General features: G+C 38.8%; 1 protein-coding gene across 5 annotated transcripts in view; it reads right to left on the reverse strand.

Moving 5' to 3' along the window:
• Positions 1 to 686: 686 nt before the first annotated feature.
• LOC127422663 (stromal interaction molecule 1-like) overlaps positions 687 to 25,753 on the reverse strand; it is a 62,908-nt gene continuing 37,841 nt past the window's right edge. For 3 of the 5 annotated variants that reach the window (XM_051666437.1, XM_051666436.1, XM_051666435.1), the window contains 7 exons: positions 24,929 to 25,106; positions 16,274 to 16,451; positions 12,672 to 12,839; positions 9,951 to 10,051; positions 9,207 to 9,436; positions 6,554 to 6,917; positions 687 to 3,707 (listed from right to left, as the gene is read on the reverse strand). In XM_051666437.1, the coding sequence (XP_051522397.1) occupies positions 3,185 to 3,707; positions 6,554 to 6,917; positions 9,207 to 9,436; positions 9,951 to 10,051; positions 12,672 to 12,839; positions 16,274 to 16,451; positions 24,929 to 25,106 (1,742 nt within the window). In that variant the 3' untranslated portion in view covers positions 687 to 3,184. Of the gene's footprint in view, positions 3,708 to 6,553; positions 6,918 to 7,964; positions 8,046 to 9,206; positions 9,437 to 9,950; positions 10,052 to 12,671; positions 12,840 to 16,273; positions 16,452 to 24,928; positions 25,107 to 25,753 lie in introns of all 5 variants that reach the window. The other 2 variants (XM_051666439.1, XM_051666438.1) reach the window with 2 other exon arrangements.

Consider the following 25,753-nt stretch of genomic DNA (forward strand, 5'->3'; position numbering starts at 1 on the left):
TAGTCAAAACAAGTGAATAAATCTACCAGTACTGAAGAAGTAATCCAAAGTATTTAGAATACATTACTGACCTTGAGTAATCTAATGGAATACATTACAAATTACATTTTACAGCATGTATTCTGTAATCTGTAATGGAATACATTTCAAAAGTAACCCTCCCAACCCTGAATATACTACGGGTAGGTTTAGGGTTTATATTAGGGTTAAGGACTGTTGTAGGGTAAGGTTTAGAGGTAAACAGTGTAACTACAGATGTAATTAAATGCAAGTACTTTAAATGCATGTACAATGCAACAACACATATGTATAAGCATATTGTATCAAATGCTTAAGTACATAGTAGTTAAAGACTCCTAATCTAAAGTGGGTCTTATATTACAGTACTGTTGTAATGTAATAATATATATATATATATATATATATATATATATATATATATATATATATATATATATAATCACTATTTGAAAATATTGAGAATAATGTGATTTACAAATTCAAAAGTAAAACGTAATAAGAGGGACTGTAAATGTCATGAAAATATTACAATGCAAAAACTTTATACAAAATGTATTTTTAGTTTTTGTTAATAGATTTGAATATTTTATTAATACTCACACATGCATACATATGTTAATGCCAAAAATTAATACAAGTATATATATATATAAAAACACTCAATCTTCTTTTAAAAATGTTTTTATTGCTTTCATGCAGGAGTGCCATAAAATTTGAAGACTACAGTTTTGAACATTATAGAAGATGCTAAATTATATATTTTTTCCTTTTGTTTTCCTTCCTCTCCCTATACGTTATAAGCATAAACAGCTCAAACAGAGAAGTAAACAGTGAAATATCTAAAGAGAGACAGTGTGAAAAAAAGCCCCCATCTTCTCCCGTCCGTTGTTGAGAACTGGTGTTGAGAACATGCATCAACACAGTGAAGTGCAGTTTACTGGACCAGACCGGACCGACACACGGGCAACACTGACAAAAGAGCTTCTTCGTGCAAAAGAGGCACAGATGAAAGAAATACATTTGACCAACAGTTCATTCCTGGTAAAGACTGATTGGTTGATATGCATTTGGATGTGGACTTTTTCCATCTTTTACAAAATAATTAACAGAGAATCATGTTTCGTGCAGCGCTGCTTTGGTTTGCTCCAGGTTAGTGGATTTTAAAACCTGGGGGTAGAAACAAATGAAATGCATAGTTCCATTCCTCACCAATTTAATGAGTTAAAGGAATAGTTCAAGGAATAGTTAGGTGGTTTAATCACCTTCATGTCATTCCAAACACACAAAAGGTGAATTTTTCAATTCACCATAAAAGTATAATGAAAGTGATCCATAGAACTCGTACACTAGATTCCAAATCTTGCGATAGTATTTGTGTAGGAAACAGACCAAAATGTACGTTTTTATTCATTGGAAATAATTCAACTGGAAATGCTCTAGCTCTCTTTGGCACATTCATGACAGTAGCAATGTCTGATCCGGTTATCGAATACAACAGAGCCAATAATCCAATGAATTTGGAGATCGACAGCCACAGTCCTCATTCACCAAGAGCAGCAGGAATATTCTTCATTGAATGACATGGAGCGGAGTATATATTGACATTTCTGGGTGAACTACTCCTTTAATGCAGAACTACAGTAAACCTAATAAATTTGTAACCCCCCTTTCTCTATTAACGGAAAGTGTGCTTGTTCATTTTAGTGCTATTGGATAAAAATGCCATTTATCTTTGACATTACATAAACCATAAGAACAGAAACTGGTCTCCAATCTCTGAAAATGCACTGTGGTAAAACTCATCTGCCCAAACATCGGACCACTTAAAAGCACTTAAAGTCACTTCATTATGACAGCAATTTTGTGTGGCCTAGCCTGCTTTCAACTTAAAACAGCACCCCCAAAACAAGGATTATATTTTATGTGGGTCAAAACAACTGCCTTATCAAATTCAAAGCAGAGCATCAATGCACTCTTTTACAGATGACTTCAAAATAACTCTATTAAAAAACATTTTAATTCTATGCATCTTTTCAATCACTACAATTAAGCCAATTAAAGTATGTCAAAGACTCAGATTTGTGGTCTTACTAAGCAGAAATTTGAACTTCGGGAAGTGTATAAATTTAGTGTATAGAGGCTTCGGTTTGGCACTTTAGATAAAGCTGATAATATTTTCTTAAAATCTCTTGAAGCTGTAATTATTTATACTTTATCATTACAAAACAATGGGTGCATTTTGATGGGGTCTCCATATCTGATGTCAACAATAACAGTCAACGAATGAGGCCACGGTTTACAGTGAAGGTTTAAAAAAAATCTTCACTTCAAAACATTCATGTGAATATTCATACACCACCTTGTTTTGTCTGAAAGATTTGGAATGATCTACACAAAATTTGTAATCGCTTAATTACACCACATCCCAGGAATCCCTGAAGCCTTAGAGATACGTTCAGTGTCTCGATTTGCGTAAACATGTTTGTGTTTCCAGCATGTTCTCAATTATTTTTTTCTTTACAAAACCAACACATCAACATTCAGAAATAGTGCAACATATTTGAGGGCAGTTTCACACGATATTTCAGCCCTTTTACAGTTCTCTCACCCTTGATGAACACTGAAGAGTACCATTAAATGTCCAGTTGATGATTTGTTTTAACTTGAAAGACAAAAGAGACAGTGTGCTGGTAGAAACAAAAGAACCAGGATATTTTGTGTTTAAGAAAATAGGAGCAAGAACCAAGCAAACATATAGGAGCATTCAAAGTGCAATCAAACAAAGGCGAAGACATGCAAACAGATACGGATTATACAAGGAAAGAATAGTCCATCAGGTGGAAGAATGCTTTGAAAGTCTGGCACTGTCTCCTGCTGAATAAATAATGTCACATTCCCCCCCCCCCCAAAAAAAACAGTCCAACATGTTTCCACTGGTGATCCATTCCCACCCACACCCAAAAACCATGCTTTTGTTCCTAAGGTTCCTCTGAAAAGACAAAAGGTTTCTACACAGAGCTTGAAAAGGAATTTCGTTGTGCCAGCTTCTCACCAGGGGTGATGGGGATGGGAAGGAAGGGGATGGGAGGAAGGGGAGAATCAAAACATTGATTGTAACAATACAATAGAAAGAAAAGAGGAAAAAATAAAACAGCACAGTTTCTTATTTCTTCTGTTTCTTGAAGATCTTGAAGGTGTGTTTCTTGCGACTGGCAACAGAGTCAGTATCTTCACCTGTAGAACCACTGTCCTCCTCTAGGGGGCTCTTTTTCGAGGATATCTGAGGGATGCGGCTTCCTGCCTTGACCCCAGTCAGTCCAATGGGGGATGGAGAGTCGGGTTCAGTGGAGTTGGGGCTTAAGGAACGTGAGGATTCTGGCATGGACATCACCACCTGCGAGCCGTGAATCTCGCTCATGCTGGCGGATTTCTCAATGCTGTACACCTTCTTCATTAAAATGGGACTTTCGGAGCCTCCATCGGGAGAGGCGCTCCCGTCTACGACACGGTTGCCTCCGTTGGGAGTGTGCGATTGGGAGGGGGCGCCCTCCTCAGAGCGCGAGTGTGGGCCATGTAGAAGGGAGGTGGGCTTTATAGGGAAGCCTTTAGCGCTGTAGCACAGGCGCAGCTGCTCGCCAGTCTGGGATATACATAAGGAGGAATCAGAGTCGGAGCGGTTCAGGTCCCTATGAAAGAAACAGAAAACTCAGCTTTGGGAGAACACATGTGAGATATCAGACCAGTCCAACAACTCACTTATTACATATAACATAGCCATGACATGAAATGCATTAGTTTCAAAGAATCTGTTGAAATAATTCAAAGTAACAATAGTTTTACTGCTACTTCAACTCATAAGAGACTACAAAAGTCATCCAAAGTGCAACATGCCAGGGCTCAACTACCCAAAAAGCAGAAGAATCCACACACAATCATTTCAGTTGGCATGCAGGTATGAAAATAATTTTTAAAAAGAGACTAAGGGTGCAAGGACAGATAATGCATTAAGAGCGAAGTTAACGGAAAATAATGGCGAAGTTACAAGCTCAGTGTCATGAATGACTCATGTCTAGAGGAGTCTCTGGTGAGAATCACATGTAGCATTAATACACTGTTTAACTGGAGTCCTACAACAACCCTACCCCTAACAATAAAGGCACCTACACACTAGACTAGAGTTTAATTTCAGTTGGCATGGTGCAATGCACTCGGATGTACTGTAGGGGTCTGTTGACCAATGAGAATTTCAGAGAGGTAGGTCCAGTTTAACTTTTGGAAAACCAGTTTTCCCACCCAATTCAGGTCATGGGGCCCTCTACTTATGAGTTGAATCAGGTGTGTTAAATAAGGGAGACATCCAAATTGTGTAGTGTTGGGGACACTCCAGGACCAGGATTGGGAAATACTGCTCTAGTGTGTAGAAGTGTAGTGTAGAAGCATTAACCCTGATAGTGGCAAATTTTAATCTTGCAAGTGTTACGCAGAATGAGGTTTACCATCTACACCAGGTTTACTCATTCCTGCTCGTGGACAGCCACCTTCTTACAGTTCAGTTGCAACTCTGCTCCAACATACCTGTCGGCAGGGTTGGGGAGTAACGGAATACATGTAACAGGAATACGTATTTAAAATACAAAATATAAGTAACTGTATTCCACTACAGTTACAATTTAAATCATTGGTATTTAGAATACAGTTACATTCAAAAAGTATTTTGATTACTGAAGAGATTACTTTGCATTTTATTGTCATTTGTTTCATTTAATATTTAGTCCTTTCAGATGGAAAACATTAATACATATAAATGATGCGATCCAAAGTGCATTTGAACAGCAGTGAAACACTTCCTTATGTGTTACATTCATACGAGCAGACAGAGAAGTCTGAAGTAAGTTTGGAGCAGAAGAAATAGAAATAAACCTTGTGTAAATTGTCAGCTTTACGCTAAGCTAAAATGCTATTTCTAGCCATTTTACATGCACGTTACCAGACATGATCATATTCTTTTATCAAGAAAATTCACATTAGATCATAATTTCTTTTTTTCTAGCAAGACCTTTGATATTAGGGCAGAAATCTTATTCTTGATAATAATTTTTGTATTGTTTTCCTGTAAAAATATCTACAAATCCTTAAAACAAAATCAGTTTGATTGATCTTGTTTTAGAAACAACACTGCATAGGATATTTAGGTTTTTCAGAGAATGTATTTTTAACATGTGTATTTTGTCTTACTGTACTGGTAAAAAAAATCTACCAGTGCTGAAGAAGTAATCCAAAGTATTTAGATTACGTTACTGACCTTGAATAATCTAACGAAATACATTACAAATTACATTTTACAGCATGTATTCTGTAATCTGCAGTGGAATACATCTCAAAAGTAACCCTCCCAACCCTGCCTGTCGGTTATTTTCAAGTAAACCCGAAGACCTTGATTAGTTGGTTATATGGCATTTTCATGGACGTGGATTATGATAATCGTGAATGAATGTGCACACGCCCACTATTTATGAATGTTTGGAATTCACGAACATACACACGTTTTACAAACAAATCTTGGGAGTTCGAAGTGTTTGTGAATCCGGCGGAACATTTTCAGGAAGATCCATTTTACATGCAAATTACTCAGAATTTACTCATATATTTATATTTAAAGTTTCATGAATGAGGCGCATTGTATGTAGAAGGAACCCACCATCTGGGAAAGTCTTGTGATGGTCGCATTTGCTGCAACTAAGGTTAGCAATATCTTAAGGGTAAGGTTAGCGTTAGAGGGTCGAGGTTAGGTGTAGGGTTTTCAAATTAGCACCATAAACAGTGTTTAAATGTTGCATGTGACTCTTGCGAGTCAACACAACCTAGGAGAGTGGCTCTCCAGGAGTAGATAGGAGTAACTGTGATGTAAATTAGTGTTTCAAAATCTGTCCTGGATGCCACCAAACTGTGCACATTGTAGATGTTTTCCTTATTTGAAAGACCCATTTCCAGTGTGGTCTGAAGTACTCTAGTGACAAGCTGATGAGCTGAACAGGTGTTTGCTTAGGGAGACATTTAAAATATACAGAGCTGGAGGTACTTTAGTACCAGGGTTGAGAAACACTACTCAGCAGGTGCAATAACCCTGTTAGCATCATCTTGATCTTGATCTAGACCAGTATCAAAACCCTGATCTTGGAGGCCCCCCAGCAGTACACATTTTAGATGTCTCTATTTTCTGAAAGATCTAGTTTAGGTCTTGGGATTACTACGAGCTGATGAGTTGAATCAGGTGTATTTGATTAGGGAAACATCCAAAATGTGCACCGTTGGGGGCCTCCAGGAACTGGGTTGGAATCACTAATCTAGACACAGCTGTCAAGAAAGACAAAATTTCAGTATGTGTGCCCAATCACAGAAGCAAAAACCAAACCCAGCAAGTAGTGATTAACTAAAAAGTTTGTAGTGTTTGAAATAAAAGAGGTGTCAAGTGTTTTGGACGAAGTCCCAAACTCAAGCACAAAACAACAAGCACAGCAGAATGAAGCGATACCCATAGCTGGGGCTTTCATTGGACGGAAGGTCTGGGATGGTGTCCATGGGCTGGAAATATGAAGAGTGATAGTGGGTTGCATGAGGGATGGGAGCAAAATAGGAGGAGTGAGGAGCGTGGGATGAGGAGGCAGAGTAGATGGAGGAATGCGACACGGCCGAAGAAAGCGGAGGCAGCCCCAAAGAGTCGAACTGCCCGAACGATTGGCTATGCGTCTGACGTAGAGCTCCCCTAGACCAGGATGAGTATGAGCTACCCTCTCCTTCTTGCCCACCAGTCAAAAGACAGGTCTCTACCAACCTCTGCGAGCCCAGGGCCAGCTGTGGGTCGATGTGGCGTTGGCGGAGTGACATCATACTGGGAGCTGTAGAGCAAAACACAACACGGTCATTCAGAGTCACAATACAGAGCAGGAAGACACTAAAATAGCATGTTGGGTGACAGGTTGCAGGCTGGACAAGGTGAAGCAGGAACGTCAGGTGAGACTCAGGTGCTAGGATGGAAAAAGGGTACAGGTGTGTACAGGCTCAACAGCTTTTCTCAGAAACAGACAAAAGGACACAAAAGGGAAGCTGAGGACAAGCTCTGACCCTAACCAATGATTCATGCATTACTTCATATTAAGTTTTTTGTTTGTACAAGTTATCATGGATGATAATTTCTTAATGTTGCTTTGAGATCCAAGAGATTACATAATAGCTTAGAGTGTTCATGAAACTTGGTTTGGGAAACAAAACATTTGTAACTTGACCAAATCTTTAGTACAAGAGCAGTAAAGTGTTTTTGAAAATTAAAACAAAGCTAATTAAAGGTGCGCAAAGCCATTTTTTTTCTGGAAGACAACAAGTTAAATGTCCTTACTACCCAAGAGAGATCACTGAAAAAGGTGTCCTGAGAAATCATATCTGCCTCTATGACAGTCCTTGACTCTGTAAACAGCTAAAAAGATTCAGAAGGCTGACCAAAGCTCAGAAATGATCTCTGCCTGTGAATCATTTTGTGCATTCAGGATTGCTGACATCAGGTTGGCTGATATGTCTTTGGAGAGCAGGAATTTGGAGAGAAAGCGAGGGCATTTTAGCAAAGTAACAACAAAAAAACAACAACAGTATGTGAATACTTTTATAGACTATAAAAACGAACAGACAGAATGAGAGAGATATTTTAAAGTAAACCATTTTCACAGCAGTGGTCAAGAGCAAGATTGTGAGGAGTGGAGACCGTGTGGACTGGCAGAGCAAGATTGTGAGGAGTGGAGACCGTGTGGACTGGCAGCATTTTAGTCTGTCCAGTCTCCCCTTGCAGTAGCTAGGGTGATGGGCAGCATACCGCTTTAACAGAGAGTGGTTCAGGGAAAACAAGAGGAAATGAGAGGAGTGACTTGGGAAAAGGGCATGGTAATGTAGCCCACCAGAGTACTTCCAAAATGACTGGCAGTCTGAATTCAAAGACCAAACATCACTCGCTCGACGGCTCATAAGCCAGGCAGCATCTAGAGGGGGCAAGTGCAACGGGAGGGTGCGACTGTTAAAAACGTAACTAAAAAAACACAGTGCCACAGAAAATACAATTACAATCTGACATGTTAAAACTACTCTGCTCCAATTTAAACAATCAATAATTTGTGTAAATCTTGATAGTACACTTTTAGATTCTTCGACCCGTTTTTACAGTTTGTGCAAGCGGCATGCATTTATTTTGCAAAGCTGAAACATTGCTGCAAATAGAATTTTGGCACTCTGTGCGTTACATGTTAAACTGCGTGAAAATTCCGTTTTAAAATGCAGTTTACAATGACTCCTGATAACCACTTTATAATTTATAGCTGTCATCAAAGGAAATAACCCAGAAATCATGCTATTTTCTGTTTAGAGCTGCAGTGGAGTTAAGCAACAGAATTGCTGTCAGTGTGAAAGCTGTATGTGTGCCAGCTGTTGCAGTTATGCAGCAGTGCCACTTGCACACTGCTTACATGAGCTGTGCATAACAGGCTTGATTTGATAGGTTTTGTTGGTTCATGGCTGAAAATGAAATTTTTTGGAACAGCAATTTAATTCAATCTTGTAGAAAGACACCAGCATAAGAAATCAGCAATACAAATATCCAATTTAAACACAGATTATCTAATGATCACCGATTTTATTTTCTGCTTTGCACTTGGGAAGAACTAATCTGATGGTTTCTTTGCGCTTGCTCGTTAAAATCATTTCACAAACTCAAGAGGATGCATTACAGTTCAAAATATTAGACTTAAGAGTTTCATCTGACCTCCAATCTTAACCTCTATTTCTTCTATCCCCTCCATCAAATGTAATACAATAAAACAAATCTGTACAAACAGTGCAATTATGCATATATTTTGAAATGCCTTTTCCAAAACATATGACATCAATGCATAGTGAAGATCTTCTCTCCTTGAAATAATACAGACCAGATTATGTATAAGAAAACAAAACATTCCAAAAGAAATATTAATCAAGAACTGTGCAAACATGCTCCATGGATACAGCCATTTATGAAAGCACTTGCTCATGGTAGCACTACAAAGCACTAAACGAAGGATTTTGGGATTTGGTCAAGAGGCCCTTAATATTTCTGGGCTGGCTCTTGACTGGCCAGGCTTTAGCCCCCTCACTGTCCGGCGGTCCCTTACATTGCAGGGTTCCAGGTGCCACTATGTCCTCGTCCATGTCATCCATGTCGTCGGACATGAAGTGCTGGGGTGTGCCGCGGCCGCCCATGAAGCTGGGGTCCAGGTTGAGGGCGGAGGCCAGAGAGGGCAGGCCAGGGTTATTGACCAGGTTGAAGCCTGTCAAAATCTCAATCTGCTGCCAGCGGTGGAGTCTCTCTCTCAAAGCTGCTGTGACCTCACCCAGTGCTTGCCTAGAGAAAGAGAGAAGTATGCTGGGATGTAAGACCTAATAGCCAAAAGAAAGTTCCCACTCTTTTTGATCACTGAATTTCTAGTTGTTTGTGTTTACAGGGTTTAAAAAAATAATTTTATGGAAATTGCACTCACAAAGGGAGGATTTCTAGCCAATGAAATGAGTGAATCATAACTCAAAAATTCAATTCACTATAGAAATGTAAGATTTTGTTTCTTTCCATAAATTTAACAGGCCTAATTAGCAATATTTTGGTAAATAGTCTCAACAGATTTAGGGGCCATTCAAGAACATGTTCACATTCCATCGAGCTCTTTTTACATGTTGGTCCGCTGATTTTTCAGCCTCTCGGACCATGAAGGTCGCAATTTTAAGACACCATGTCAAGTTAAGTTTAACTAGCTGCATCTAGCTGGGGTTTTGTTTCTGTGCGGCTGGCCCCTTATAAATCAAAACAATTCTCATTTGTTTGTTTTTTGGGAACATATCATGAAATGTCTGCGGGAACTTACTTAGCTGCAAGAATTTTGGTGTCTACGTCATCCAGTGAAGAGCTGTGTGCCACTTGGAACGTCCCAAACAAAGTATTTCTCTTCTTCTTGATCTTTTCAGCCTAAACAAACATTCCACATTAAAATCTTTGAAATATTTATCCTACACACTAAAAAATATTCTGACATTATAAAGATGGCAACTTGATAAATATCGTTTTTCTTTTGAAGGTTTTAAACCATACTACTACTATTTTCTAAACAAACTGTATTGTTTATTTATTTATTTTCGCCCCTTTTTCTCCCAATTTGGAATGCCCAATTCCCAGTACGCTTTCGCCTCAATCTGGGTGGCGGAGGATGAATCCCAGCTGCCTCTACGTCTGAGACAGTCAACCCGCGCATCTTATCACATGGCTTGTTGAACGCGTTGCCACGGAGACATAGCGCGTGTGGAGGCTTCACGCCATCCACCGCGGCAACCATGCTCAACTCCCCACGTGCCCCACCGAGAATGTACCACATTATAGCGACCACGAGGAGGTTACCCCATGTGACTTTACCCTGACCTGGCTGGAGTCACTCAGCACACCCTGGGATTCAAATTAGCGAACTCCAGGGGTGGTAGCCAGCGTCTTTTACCACTGAGCTACCCAGGCCCCCATATTATTTTTTTATTTATTTATTTATTTGTAAACAAAGGCTCTAGCATCCTAATTTAACCTTATGGTATACAACAAAAAATAATAGTTAAAATAATGGCTAATCTATTAGAAAAGACACTAAAGTAAATGCACACCTTTAATCAAGCTTATATTAAGCTATAATAAGTTTGCATGTTTAGCAATGTTGGGGAAGCTACTTTGAAACTGTAGTCTGACAAGCTACAAGCAACACATAATTTTAAGTAGTTAAGCTACAGTCAAGCTACTCTTTTGAAAAAGTAGTTAGCTACACTACAAGTTACTATCATAAAGTAGCTAGCTACATTGAAGCTACTTAATAAGGCAAAAAAAAAATGTTTAATGTTGCTATCAAACCAATAATATTAAATACAATATTTACACTAATGACATTTATTAATTAATGTATTAAATACATTTAATGTTTAATTAAATATATTAAATGTATTTAATACATTTAATGAATAGTAACATTAATACAGTTAATAATGGCCATAAAATAAAATACAACAGTATAAAATAAAAACAAAAAAGATCAGACGCCATTAAAAAATCATTTTTGTACTATACTTCACACTTTTCAGTCCTGCTGTGGCCAGGTATAGCCTACTTCCTAAAGATCAAATTTTTATGACAAACTCTCCTTGGGCTGGCATTTTTTGTTCTTGTCGCGTAATATTTAGTGTGGATAATATGTGAATAAAGACTCAGGGCTTGTTTCTCCCCTCACCTGGGTTCATGCTCATTGTATTTTCTGACTTTTTTGCCATTGACATGCAAGTGCCAGCTTTACAGGTCACATACAGAGGTTGCTCTACAAATATTTGTTCGCTTTGTTCAAGTCCAAATAAAGTGGACGGATGGTCATCCTAGATTGTTGCATAATAATGCATGCCATAAATGATTTCTTTTACTTTACTTGAAAATAATAGTTAATTAAATGCTAAGAAATTGAGAAATCAAACAGTTCGCATAACAATAATTATTATAATAATATATACTGTATATTTATAAATATTATAATAATTCACTCGTTGCTAATAGTTAATTAATAGTTAATTAATAGCTAATTAATAGCTAATAGTTAATTAAATGCTAAGAAATTGAGAAATCAAATAGTTCGCATAATAATAATTATTATAATAATATATACTGTATATTTATAAATATTATAATAATAATTCACTCGCTGCTCCCAATAACGCACAGATGATGAGAAGCGAAATAAACATATTTAGAACAGAAACAAAATCCCTCAAAAAGGCAATAATAACTTTTTGAATTCTTTTATTTAAAATAGTAAAGGTAAATATGCTGTTGTGTGATCTATTAAGAACAAAGTGTCTGAAACATTCTTTGTTACATAGAAGAATAAAATGGTGTTCTTTTATCATTTTCAGATTGACCTGCCCTTGTACGTCTTGTTGCCCCCTTTACATAACCATCAGACAATCTCTTCTTATCCAAGTGAGCTGTAATAAGCTCTCAGTATGTGGCGGTAATTCACTATTTTTGTTTGTGATCTGCCATTACAAAAGACGACGACGATACTGCCTGATTCTGATCAGCAGACAGAAATATGCTGCAAGATCATCGGATGTTTTGCCAGTAAAAGTTTGGCAACTACGCAGTAAGAAAGGCTATTAGTTATAATCTGACCAACATGATGTAGCGTTTGGTCACGCTACACCGCTATTTGCTGGAAAAGTAGTTCACTACTGGAAAAGCTACTCTGTTTTAAAGGCAGCTGAGCTACTGTCAAGCTACTGAAATATGTAGTTAAGTTAGTAGCGTCACTACATGTAGTTAGCTACTCCCCAACACTGACTTTTAGTTGTGCAGTTATATATTTTTGTCTGTATAATCTATTAGAAAAATCATAATAGAGACAGTACTCTGCTGGTCAAATCCTAAAAAAAAAAAAAAACATTGTATAATATTTGTTACAAAAACCTAGTGTCCCACTAGTCAAATTGTATCACTCAAAGTTAGTTAATGCTTTCTCCATTGTTCTGACTTGCTATTTTCTAAAGGAATGAATGCATCAAACACTGCTCACCCCATCTTTGGCCACCTGCAGCTGTTTCTCAGCATTCTGCTTCTTGACGTTGTAGTACTGTACCTCCACCTCATGTGTGAGCTGCAGCCATTTCTGCAGAGCATCAGGAGGACACCAGCAGCTGCGAGACTCCAGCTCCTTCTCTGCCTTCTTCAGGGCCATACGTACCTGTAGTAGGCGCCAAATACAGATCACATCAGAGCATAGCAAAACTCACCGGGCTTAGCTCAAATGAAACAGTTTTAAATTCAGACATTAAAACAGTGTTCTAGGATCACTCACTCAACTTATGATTTTAATCATTCTATTAAGATCTCTAACAAGTTTAACAGGTTGTTAACACTGATAGCGTCCAGAAGACATTATTTTTTATTTATTTTCAATCCTTGACAAACCTGAATTAAGATATCACCGGAGATATGTGTCGGTCACAACAACAGAAATAAGTTAATCCTGCCATTTTGGAGCAAGTATTGAATATACTAGACTATCTCTTTTGTTTTTGAGCATACAGTGGCAAGAAAAATTATGTGAGCCCTTTGGAATTACTTGCATTTATGAATACATTTGTCTTAAAATCTGGTTTAATCTTCATCTAAGTAACAATAATGAACAAACACAATCAGTTTGAACTAATAACACAAATTACTGTATTGTCCTCGTACATATTGAATACATCATTCAAAACTTCACAGTGTAGTTTGGAAAAAGTATGTGAACCCCTAGGTTAATGATGCCAAAAAAAGCTAATTAGGGAAAGGGTTACACAAAGTTATCTCAGAGAGTTTAGATATTCATCTGTCCACAGTTAGACAAACCTAAACTCCCTAGAAGTGGCCATCCAGCCAAGGTGACTCAAAAGGCACACCACAGAAAAGAACCTAGAGTGACAGCTAAAGTCTTGGGAAGATCACGCAGCACTCCGTATGGCATAAGAAAGGGCAGCGCATACCAACATGAAAACATCAACCCAACAGTGAAGTTCGGTGAAGGGAGCATCATGATTTGGGGCTGCTTTGCTGCTCCGGGGCCTGGACCGCTTGCCATCAGAGGTAAAAATGAATTCCCAAGTTTATCAAGATATCCTACAGGATAATGTCAGGTTGGCTGTGGGCCATCAGATGCTCAGTAGAAGTTAGGTGATGCAGCAGGACAATGATCCTAAACATCAAAGTAAATCCACTACAGAATGGCTACAAATAAAGAAAATCCACCTTTTGGGTGGCCCAGTCAGAGCCCAGACCTTAACCCAATAGAGATGCTGTGGAATGACCACAAGAGAGCCGTTCACCCAGACATCCTAAGAATATGGCTGAGCTCAAGCAATTCTGTAATGAAGAATGGTCCAGAATTCCTTCTGAATGTTGTGCAGGTGTAATCCGCAGCTACTGGAAACACTTGGTTGAGGTTATTGCTGCCAAAAGTGGATCGATCAGATAATAAATCCAAGGGTTCTCTTACACTTTCCACAGCACTGTGAATGTTTATTGGGATGTGTTCAATAAAAACATGAAATAGTATAATTGTTTGTGTGTTGTTAATGTAAGCACATTGTGTTTGTCTATACTTGTGACTTTGATGAAGATGAGATCACATTTTATGACCAATTAATGCAGAAAACCAGCTAATTCCAAAGAGTTTACTACTTTTTCTTGCCACTATATAATGCTAAACTTTTCACAGTGACAACTGAGCAGTTCATATCTGTTTTCTGTAAATTCAAATAAATGTCGACAATTTACAAATTGTAAATTGTTGTCAGTAATTAAAAAAATTTGCATATAGTCTAATGAATGTAAAAGAGTGGAAAAACACTTTTACGCTCCAATGAAACAAATAAAAGATTGCAAGGTAGTACAAAACCTTGTAACCTCTAGTATTTAGCCCTTGATTTGCATATGTAATTATACCAATTAGCTAGTTCGGATGACCCATGACTGACTCATTTTGGCAAACTAATGAGAATAAACAGGATAAATAACAATGCCTGAAACGTTTGCCCAAGAATGATGCAGATTTATCAGCTACAATTAAGCACTCCAATATAACCTTACTATAATAAACACAATTAATGAACTCCACTATAATAAACACAATTAATGAACTCCTCCATAATAGTTTTAAGTAAACAAACCTCATTAAATGAGGTGCAGGGGGTGAGGAACCCACAAACAGGCAAAACCTAATGAGTTGCCTTGCTATCTACTGCCTACACAGGCAGCTGCTTCTAAGGCAGCATTCTAACTGAAATAAAACCTCTTAAGCGATCGATTTGGACCGCTCTACATCTGCTGCAACTAATAGTACATAACACACAAAGCACACAGGAACCATGTCACACCACAGGACATGTACTGTAAACTTGCCCAAATATTTCATGTCAACTACCCTTTTACACATATGCAAAGAAACTGAAGCTAAATTCCATCACAGGAAAAACCGCTTTGCTGTCCGTGACATATCAGATAGGAGCTTGTTACAATTTCCTGATCTGATCCTGAAACAATGTCCTGCAAAGACTCTTTCCTACAAAGATAATACTATCTGAAGTGTTAAACTGCTCCCTTATGCAACAGCACTGCAGTAACTACTTAAAGTAGGCCACAGTGTGGTGGTGGTGCAATGGACACTGCGCTGGGGAGACACCCAAGAGGTGCGTGTGTGTGTGGGCACATGGAATTCCCATTAGTAGTAGTGTGCAAAAGAATTCCACGAAGCTCAGGGATTGGATTCACTGCAGACAAGTGTTGCATGTTTTTATTTCTAGCTTTCCTTCATGTTAAAACTTTATATCTGAAATGAGATACAGAGCACGTGTTTGCTATATGCAGCAAACTCTAATTGTTTCTCCACAAAATGACTTGCTGTACTAAGGAAGTTTAAGATCATCTTGCAAGATAGTTCCACCAACTTCCTGTCTACTACACAAACATACAATTTAAAGAAAGCACACCTAATCATAATCATTACACAGTCTACACTGATTGTAAATGGTTTTTTAAAATCACTAAGCCTTAAGCTGCAGTATTTCGGACACCGCATCGAACCAGAATATGTCACACGCGGGCTTCTAGTTTCAATAAATAAAACATTTCAAATATTAATATCTACTCATTTTCCGCCGACAATAAAAACATGCAGCAATACGTATTCTTTGTATTGAGCCAAGAGGTCAGTGTGTAACATTGCAATCTTGTACTGGTCACACATTTTCTCATCATACAAATTCACAGGTCAGAGTTTTGTACTCAGTGGACTGCAAAATTTCTTCAAATGAGCTTGCGTTTCCAGTCTCCACCGTTCGGATGTGTTTGACTGGAAGTGAATGGAGCGCAAAGTGTAGTGTGACAGAGGCTTAAGTATTAAACTTTCATGCTATGGACATGAAGGATTCCTCAAATCATGCAGCTTGTTAAGGCGAGGTGCACTATTACTTTTCTAAGTGATCAGACTTAACATTGTTGTCTGGTGGACAATAAAACAGGCAACAAAATCCCACATAATTATGTTGAAAAGGGCCATAAAAAGAAAAGGATGTATGTCTAAAGACTAGAATATCACAGAGACTTCAGGGGGCCATTTGTACATCCCTGAACTTTTACCTGCTCAAGCTCCTCCTCTGCATATTTCTGTCGGCTCAGCTCGTTCACTGTGCCCTCGCGGAGCTCCTTCAGTCTCTGGGCCTCCTGTTTGGCGGCATGGATCTCGTCCCTCATCTTCTGCTCCAAGTTCACCTTCTCCACCTCCACAGAGCGATGTTCCTCCTGAGCGATCTGAAGCCTGTGGAGAAAACCACACAGTTAAACAAACATAACCCTCCTATGGTCTTAGGGTCATTTTTGACCCGGGACAGGTAAAGAATACATTATAAATACCACAAGGTTTTTGAGAAACTGGAACCAAATGTTGTTACTTTGTCTAGACCACTAAAACAAACAAAATAAAACAGAAAATCATTTTTGTAAAGAGAAAGCGCAATTTAAAACAAATGGTTCCTTCAATTGTCTTAACGGGTCAATTTTGACCTGTATGGGAAGAACCAGTTGTGATTTCACCTTTTTGGGTTTTACAACTTTTAATAATTGTTTTATACATTTATATATCAAAATTGACCTAAAATGATTTCAAATTATCTCAAATTTAGTCCCTAGCCCTATACTGTTCTCTAGGGTACTGCATCTATCCCACAAAGTGCATACTTTCCTCTCAAATGGGGTTTCACAAGCACAATCAGAGCAAGTATTGTTTTGAACATGGTAATGTGTTAGTAAATAACTTTACTAACATGATTTTATATGATATGGTACAGGGAGTCAAGGCCCCCCAATGGTAAAAGACCTATTGGATGTTATTTCCTCCTAAAACATTAGATGGCAGAAATAGCAATTACGGCACCTTCCTAAACCCCTGTAACTGCAAAAAATGGTTTGACATTAGTGGGAAGGAATAGATTTGTTGCAATAGACGTGCAAAGTGGGCCCATTTTGACTGTTAGAAAATGCAATAGAGATTAATTTGTGAAATAGGCATGTACTAAAATTGTGAATCTAAAATGTATACTGTTGATTTTCTACAAGCAATATTGTTATGTAATATGTAATATTGTTGACAAGGAGATATTAAAAAAGGTCAAAAGTGATTGAAACATAAATTGTGACATCACTGGCCAACGTTTGCCAAGTTTTTAAACTTTTTCTTTTTTAATTTTCAAAAATGCCTTAAAAATTGTGTTACTCCATTAATAATAAAAATATACCCATTGTTTCCCTGCCATTATACACTTTGGGACCACAATAAAATGTTAAGGACCCTTTAGTACACTAATCAAGAATTTACGCATTTTTAATGGTTTTCAATACGGGTCAAAAATGACCCGAAAGACAAAAGGAGGGTGCAGTTTCTAAAGACAATGGGAGGGCTTAGACAGTAAAACTAAATCCAAAAGAATATAAGTGGACAGAAGGGGTACAGAATCATGTAGTAAATCCAATCTAAATAGCTAATAGCCTTTAGTTTACATCATAGGCCGAGAAGACCACGATTTGCTGATGTTTATATGGATATCAATGCATACAAAATGCATGATTTTTTTTGGGGGGGGGGGGTCCCCTTTTCTCCCAATTTGGAATGCCCAATTCCCAATGTGCTTTTTAAGTCCTCGTGGTCGTGTAGTGATTCGCCTCTGTCCAGGTGGCGGAGGACGAATGCCAGTTGCCTCCGTGTCTGAGACCGTCAACCCGCGCATCTCATCACGTGGCTTGTTGAACGCGTTGCCACAGAGCTCGTGTGGAGGCTTCACGCCATCCACCGCGGCAACCGCGCTCAACTCCCCACGTGCCCCACCGAGAATGTACCACATTATAGCGACCACGAGGAGGTTAAAAAAAAAGTCTTGTCAGACAAAGAAAATCATACTTGTATCTCCTGAAACCACCCCTACGCTTGGATTTTCTGGCTCACAGCTTTCAATTACACACTTGAGCCTCATTGCTATTAATACATTTGTTGAGTCTTTATACTAGACAGAACTTAACTACAACCTAATTTTGGCACCACACAACTACAACTAGGCATTTTATAGCAATAATTTCACCAAAAAAGAAAATTCTACCATTATTTAATCACCCTCTTGTGATTCTAAACTTTTGTCCTGTAATGGCTTCTGTGAAACACAAAAGCAGAAATTCTAAAGATCCATTCGCAGTTCTAAAATATACAAAACAAGAATCACAGCATATCACATTATAGAGTCCATTAGCAGGAAAAACATCTCTAAAGATTAGGACCTCACATAATCCTTCATGTTCATATGTATTCATTTAGTAATGTCTGTGTGCGAGTATGTGTGGTCACTAGAAGGAAACTACATCTTTGGTAAAACCCTGATTGCAAAACTTGAGCAACTATTAGGAGAAGGGGGAGGGGTTTAAAAAACATGACTTACATCATGACCACAGAGGGGGAGGGAAAAAACTGTGACACAGCACTGGACTGCCCGAGTTACGACAAGATTAAAGTTTTTCCTGGCGGCAGTGAGAGAAACTGTGGGGCCCCTGATTGACTTGGTCGTGTCTATATAAAACCCAAGATGAATCTTCCCTTAAAGGAAGAGGCTTCGTGTGCCTGTGAGCTCAGATCAAGGCATATCATATGACAAGGTTCAGAGGACACTGGGGTGAACCAGAAGACATGCATTTATGTACTGGCCCTTATTTACTTCCATTGTAAGTGCGATAAGGCCTTTGCACACCTGAGGCAACGCGATAATGCAAAACGAATCACCGCCGAATGGCCCTTTCACATTAAATACAGGCAAATGATCGCCGTTAACACATTTACGCCTTTACAAAAGGTGCCGCTAATTGACAAGCATTTCTACCCCGGTACGGTACGTGGCGTAAAGGACCGCGTGGTCTGCCCTTCGCCCATCATGGATGAGAGGAACTACTACTGGGAAGTTCTCAAAGTGGCCTTAGTAGTATAGAAACTACAGTAGAAGTAAGAGACATTTTTTTATTATATTAAGTGTATTTAGTGAGGATTGGTTAAGTGCTCTCCGAACAATGTTAAGACAGTTTCAAAGATCGTGTGGAGGTCAGAAGCTCATTCCACCACAGAGGAAGAGAGAAAGTGAACCAACAGGCACCACTCATTCACAGACTGTGGAGAGCGAGTTGGGACATAGACCTGAAGGAGTGAACTGAAGTAAGAGGGTGCTGTTCCACAGGCTGTCCTGAAGGCCAGAGTCAAAGCCTTCAATTTGATGTGGGCAGTTACAGGTGACCAGTGTAGCGAAATCAAGAGTGGGGTGACGTGAGCCCTCTTTGGCTGATTGAAGACCAGACGCGCTGCTGTGTTCTGGACCAAATGCAGTGGCTTAATCATGCTAGTTGGGAGGCCGGCCAACAGAGCATTACAGTAGTCCAGTCTTGAGATGACCACAGCTTGGACCAGGATCTGTGTAGCACATTCAGACTGGATTCAGTCTGATTTTCCTGATGTGTTTTTAAAATCACTCCCTAACGCATTCACATTATAAAATGTTAAAACAATGTTGTCAGTTGGAACAATACTCGTTGTATCTTATTGCCATGTTTATCTACTTTTGTTATACATTTGCTCAACACCCTCCATGTTAAGAATTAAATGTGACAACACCTAAACACAAAACCCATCTTCAATCTGAACAATTCTTAAATACTTTAATACAGTACAGTACAGCTGTTAATGACTGTTAACAATAGCACAGCAGTAATGATTACATAATTTTATGTAATAATTTTTGGTATAAAAAAAGTCACACAAAGTGAACAAAAACATATACGATTTGTAAAGCTGTTTATTTAAAAAAAAAAAAAGATACAAAGGCAAAGATGCCGCTATATATATTATATTAGATATACAGTATAAGAGAGCTCGCATAAGATTAAATGCAAAAGCAAAAAATTCAGCAATATGGAATACATGAAGAAGACAATCCACATAAGATCTCTGATTTTTTTTTTAAATGGGGTGGAAGGCAGTGATGCAGCAATGCTTAGAGAACACATATGAGAAAAAAAGTTTAACTTTTTAACATATTTGATGCAAATGAAACACACATCCTCGCTGCTGGTTCATGACTTCTTCCCCGAGTTACTTCAGTGTGGTCAAAACCTCTTTCTGTGCTTTAGCACCACCAGTTGCGCTGGTTTTGGTAACTGCAGCGGCTCCTGACACGTAATCCAAAGCTCATATTTCATTGGTCAAGGCATTTCATCGCCAGGCAAAATTAGGTGTGTGTGTGTATATATATATATATATATGTATAAATAAATTTAATAAAAAAAATAAAAAATCTTGCTTTGTTGGCTCATGAATGTTCACTCCAGGTGTGAACGGCTTCATAGTAATCCATTGTTTCTATTCAAAATGTTAATTGAGGCGAGAAATCGCAGCTAAGATTTGTGTTTGGTGTTCAAAGGCCTTTACTGTAATCACACTTTTTGCATTTTTTTAATAAAGGAGGGATGAGTCGAAATTATTTTTTGTGGTAAATCAACCTTATGACACAAATGCTGTTGATGGAGCTTAACTTGTATTTAACCCGGAACATTCCTATACATAAGTATTGCCACTGCAGTTTCATTGATGGCCAGCAGAGGGAAAGCTTTACAGATGGCCTGATGGAAGGAGGAAACAGGTGAATTGGAGGTGAAATTGTAATAGAGTGAAGGACTTGTGTTAGGTGATCTGAATTTAGAGCCAAGTCAGAAATTGTAAAGCACGTAATCCTGGCCTCTGCCATTCACCAACCACCAACACAAGACTTGCAACACAGTAATCGTACCTCAATCCTACAAGCCATTCTAAATTTAGTTCAATATTGATTTAGTTCTGTTTTATTTATTTATTTTTTGTCTGTTATACTCCTCCCCTTGAAACAACATTCCTTTGTGTTGGCAAAAGCTCTAGCGTATAAAAAAACAAAAACACTAAAAATTGGCAACCGTAGAGTGGACTGCATACAATGATTAATTAAACTCGTTTCTTATTCTGCCTCACACACAAATGTGCACTTGCAGCCGGAGATAAAAGCAGTCACGGTTCACTGTCACGTGCACGGATGAACATTCTCTCTCTCGACTGGCTTTATGAGGGTCAAAAAAGCATGTGAGAGACGCACAAGACAATGAGAGACATCTCCAAGAAATATGCGAGTTGTCTCACACACATTACGAGAGGGAACTGAACTAGACATAAATAAATGACATTGTTTTGCATTCAGAACAGGCAAGAAAAACTCAATTTAATTAGTAGTGCTTGCTATGAACAATATTGCTCATATATGTGGGTACAGATTTGAACAAACCGTAAGCAACCACCAAGAATACCCTAGCAACCATCCAGAACATCCAAACAACAGCATAGAAAAATATTGACAACTACTCAGAACACCTTAGCAACCACATAGCAACATCCTGGCGGGTTTTGCATTGGCAAGCATAACACACATTTTTATTCAGAAAATCTAATTCAATTCTAAATTGCTACACAGAAAGTGCTTCTTATATTAGGCCTCATTTCAGAGTGAATGGACAGGGAACGGATCGCTCATGTGGTAGTTTGGCAGTGTATGAGAGGACATTCGTCTGGTGTGAAATGCATCATAACACCTACACAGGAAACTGCTGGAAGGCTTGACTCAACTGCTTCGGTCTTGATAAGCCTTGACAACAGGCTTCAAATGGAGAAAAAAAAAGCGTATGTACTGTAAAAAAATAAAGGCCATGCAAGCCTACAACAAAAGAAATACACAAGTCTTTGCAAAAGCATCATGACCTGCCAAACTGATTTTATGAATCACCATTCATTTTTGTTGTATGGAAAATATATATAAATAATTAATTAAATGAAAACTGTTACTAGAATCCCACTTCCTACAATTTTAAAAAGAATGAGCATGTTGTTTAAAAGTGTTTTTTTTTTTTTTCCTCTGGTCATTTCTTATATCGCCTATGGCAACAAGCCAGGACAGACACTGGACACTGACACCCCCCTCCATAATTTTTTTAAAAGCCCACAAAGAGCTGCGTTCATGAGTGACATAACTGACGGAGGCATTTATTTTTTATTTTTATCCTTGAGTTGAAACAGAGATGATTCAAAGTATCGGAGGTTAATCACCTCCCTCAGGGCTGACCAGAACACCACGGGCCACCCGCCAATCACTAGAGATGTGATCCGGTGACTCACGCGGTTGCATCAGAACACAACATGTTGGACGTCCACAGCTGCAACACACACACTCTGCATAGTTTCCACTGCCCCATTCCCTTCACACACACACACACACCCTCTCACTTCATTCACATGGACTTCTCCACAAACACACGTCTCTGTCTTTGTCTCGAAGGTGACAGACTAAGTGTCGGTACAAGGACTTTGACAGGAAGCTAGCGGAAGACAGTTGGTATTAAGAGGGATACAAACGTTATCCATACCGTTCTCGCATTTCAAAAGACATTCGGCCTACGCATAACTGCTTGCAAACATTGGCGTTTGATGCATTCAACACTTGGTACATGGGTCAATAGCCACTTTTACACATGAAACCTGGTGAATTGCAGTAAAATTATTGGATTGCCTTCACTTGTAAATGTACCACAACTGCTATTCACACATGCACCGGCCTTCCGGCTTTTTCCAGTTTTGCTACCATTTACATCAGCACTAAAATGCCATTAAACTCTGAGATGCAGTTAGTTATTTTATTAGTCAACAAATTTCTTCATCCGCTTGGAAGAAGAGGAGCATTTAAAGGCTGGATTACACTACACTACTTCTAAAATCTGAACAGAATCTAAAAATATGCAACGCATGACAGATGTCAACAAACATGGATGTACGGTAGCACTGCTGTTGATGTTGATGCTTCTGTTCCAAGAATCTAAAGAAACGGGCCGTGTGTATTTGGGTGCGGTCTTGGGTGGAAAAACGTTTTCTCCATTGAGCGCTTGATCACCATCTCCATTTCTTCGTGGTCCAGTGTTGTGGCCGCGCACAGTCGATTTCCACTGGCTGCTCACCGTATGTTCCTGATTCAAAAATGCTTGCTATTTGTAAACATTTTTGCCATAAAAAAGGGTAAACTTTAGGGGGCCTGGGTAGCTCAGTGGTAAAGACACTGGCTACCACCCCTGGAGTTCACTAGTTCGAATCCCAGGGCGTGCTGAGTGACTCCAGCCAGGTCTCCTAAGCAACCAAATTGGCCTGGTTGCTAGGGAGGGTAGAGTCACATGGGGTAACCTCCTCGTGATCACTATAATGTGGATCGTTCTCGGTGGGGCGCGTGGGAAGTTGAGCGTGGTTGCCGCGGTGGATGGCGTGAAGCCTCCACACGTGCTATGTCTCCGTGGCAACGCGTTCAACAAGCCATGTGATAAGATGCGCGGGTTGATGGTCTCAGACGCGGAGGCAACTGGGATTCGTCCTCCGCCACCCGGACTGAGGCAAATCACTACGCGACCACGAGGACTTAATAGCACATTGGGAATTGGGCATTCCAAATTGGGAGAAAAAGGGGAAAAAATCCAAAAGTGTAAACTTTATAAATAAATAAAAATAAAGATTAAGATGTGTAAACTCACATGCAAACTAACTGTAATAAAAAAGTTATAACCATGAAATGTTTCTCTGTCCAACTGAGGTGTTAGGGGTCTCCCTTGAACATTTTTCCAGTTCAGTGCAAGACACAAATCTGTTTCGGCGGCCGCTAAAATACACGACAAAAAGGCATCTTGTACGGTACTTGGGAATTTCAGCCAAATTACAGAACATTCCGGCTAATACGGGACACATGGCAAATATCACATGGCAAATAAAATAATAGAGGTATCATTTATATCAGATCAGAAACTGGCATAGCTGGGCATATTTAATGATACAAAAGTATAAAGTGTTGATTTGGTGCTTTCTTCCTCATTTTATACACATCTCCCTCCCTTTCTCTCTCTCTCAAAACAGATGTCCTCTCTCACGGTTTCTCTTCACCCCATTTCCTGTCTGCCAGAAGGGAAACACAAGCTTACTAAACACTAATCCTGATACCTACCTGATATTTACTTTATAAGATCCCGTACAGAAAACATAGGTCATGTCTATGTTTTGTCTAGCATAAAAGAAAGAACAAAGCTTCAAAGTCATTTCAAATCACAAAGTCACTAAAGTTGCCATGTAAAAAAAAAAAATGATTATGTGATAAGCATAATTTAAGAAAGTTAGTATAACTACGTTTTGAATGTCACGTTTTGTTTTGTTACAGACGATTTATCGGTCAACATATATCTTGATATTAATGGCATCGGCAGGTAACGGTGTTTGCTTGCTGATTAAGAGGAGCTTCCTCCTAGTGCCTATTGCAAAATCTACCAAAAGCCTTGTCAATGGATAACAAACAACTTTTGTATTCAAATAGTTCAAATTTAGTGAACTCTGAGTCAATATGTTATGAACTCCGTGTTTAAAATGTGTAATGTTTATATTGCCATTAAAACGGCAATCAGCCACCTTGCTCTCTAGATATTGAGAGGTATTGGCATCAGCCATTGAAAATCCCATATCGGCTGGCCACTTGTTGCAGAACTATTTGCAATTAAAAGGTTTCTAAATCGTCAATGCAGTCTCTAACTGGTGCTAAATGCTTTGAAAAACACCACAGTGCTTCTTGCATGGTTTCGAAAATCTAAAAATAAAATAAAAACAGAAGAGGCTCTTACTTCTGCTGGAGGTCATGAAGGCTCTGCTCCGCTCTCTGGAGGCTCTCGAGGTCTATCATCATCTTCTTCATGTGGTCTTTAGAGTAGCGGTTCTGAATGTAAGCAAACCAGCAGCCTCCCATACCAATGACTATAGACACGACCAGCATGAAGTCCTTCAGATGGTTATGTCTGTTCACTGTGTGAGACAGAAACCAGTAAACATTAAAGCAGACAAAACAAGTAGTTAAATAGCAGACAATCTTTTATCCAAAGAATATTTAAGGGATAATGCTTTGAACATGACAAAGTTCAGCTTATGCTGTGAATAAAAGTTGCACCTGAAATATAAAATGCTCAAAACTGATTCAGTGAATCACATAATGGACAGGCTTTGGTGCAATTAAACCCGGATTTTAAATCTAGACCCATAAAAAGCTCTGGTAATGAGATCACAACTCACTCCTGAGAACAAAAGAAACACAATCCTAAACTCTTCATTTCAATCACTATTTTCAAAGTGAACCCTGCAAACAAGATACTCATGCTTTCAAATTCACAGTGCATATTACTAAAAAGGGACTTCATTAGGACATATTCTCAGTGCTATTTGTTACAAACATGAATGATTCCTCAAATGGTGGCTTGCTGAAGTGATCAGACTAAGTAATTGGACAAGGCTAATTATGGGTAAAGCAAATTAAGCCACATGTAATGAGAGAATGGTAAATCTTTTGTGTAAAATTAAGGTTGCATTTGCGTCTGTTGATGACTGTGGTCACAGTATTGCAATACTTACTACTATTGTGCCATTGGGCAAAACACATCCCTGGGGACAGCACACAG

This window comes from Myxocyprinus asiaticus, chromosome 31, assembly GCF_019703515.2.
Source record: "Myxocyprinus asiaticus isolate MX2 ecotype Aquarium Trade chromosome 31, UBuf_Myxa_2, whole genome shotgun sequence".
NCBI classification, from domain to species: Eukaryota; Metazoa; Chordata; class Actinopteri; order Cypriniformes; family Catostomidae; genus Myxocyprinus; species Myxocyprinus asiaticus.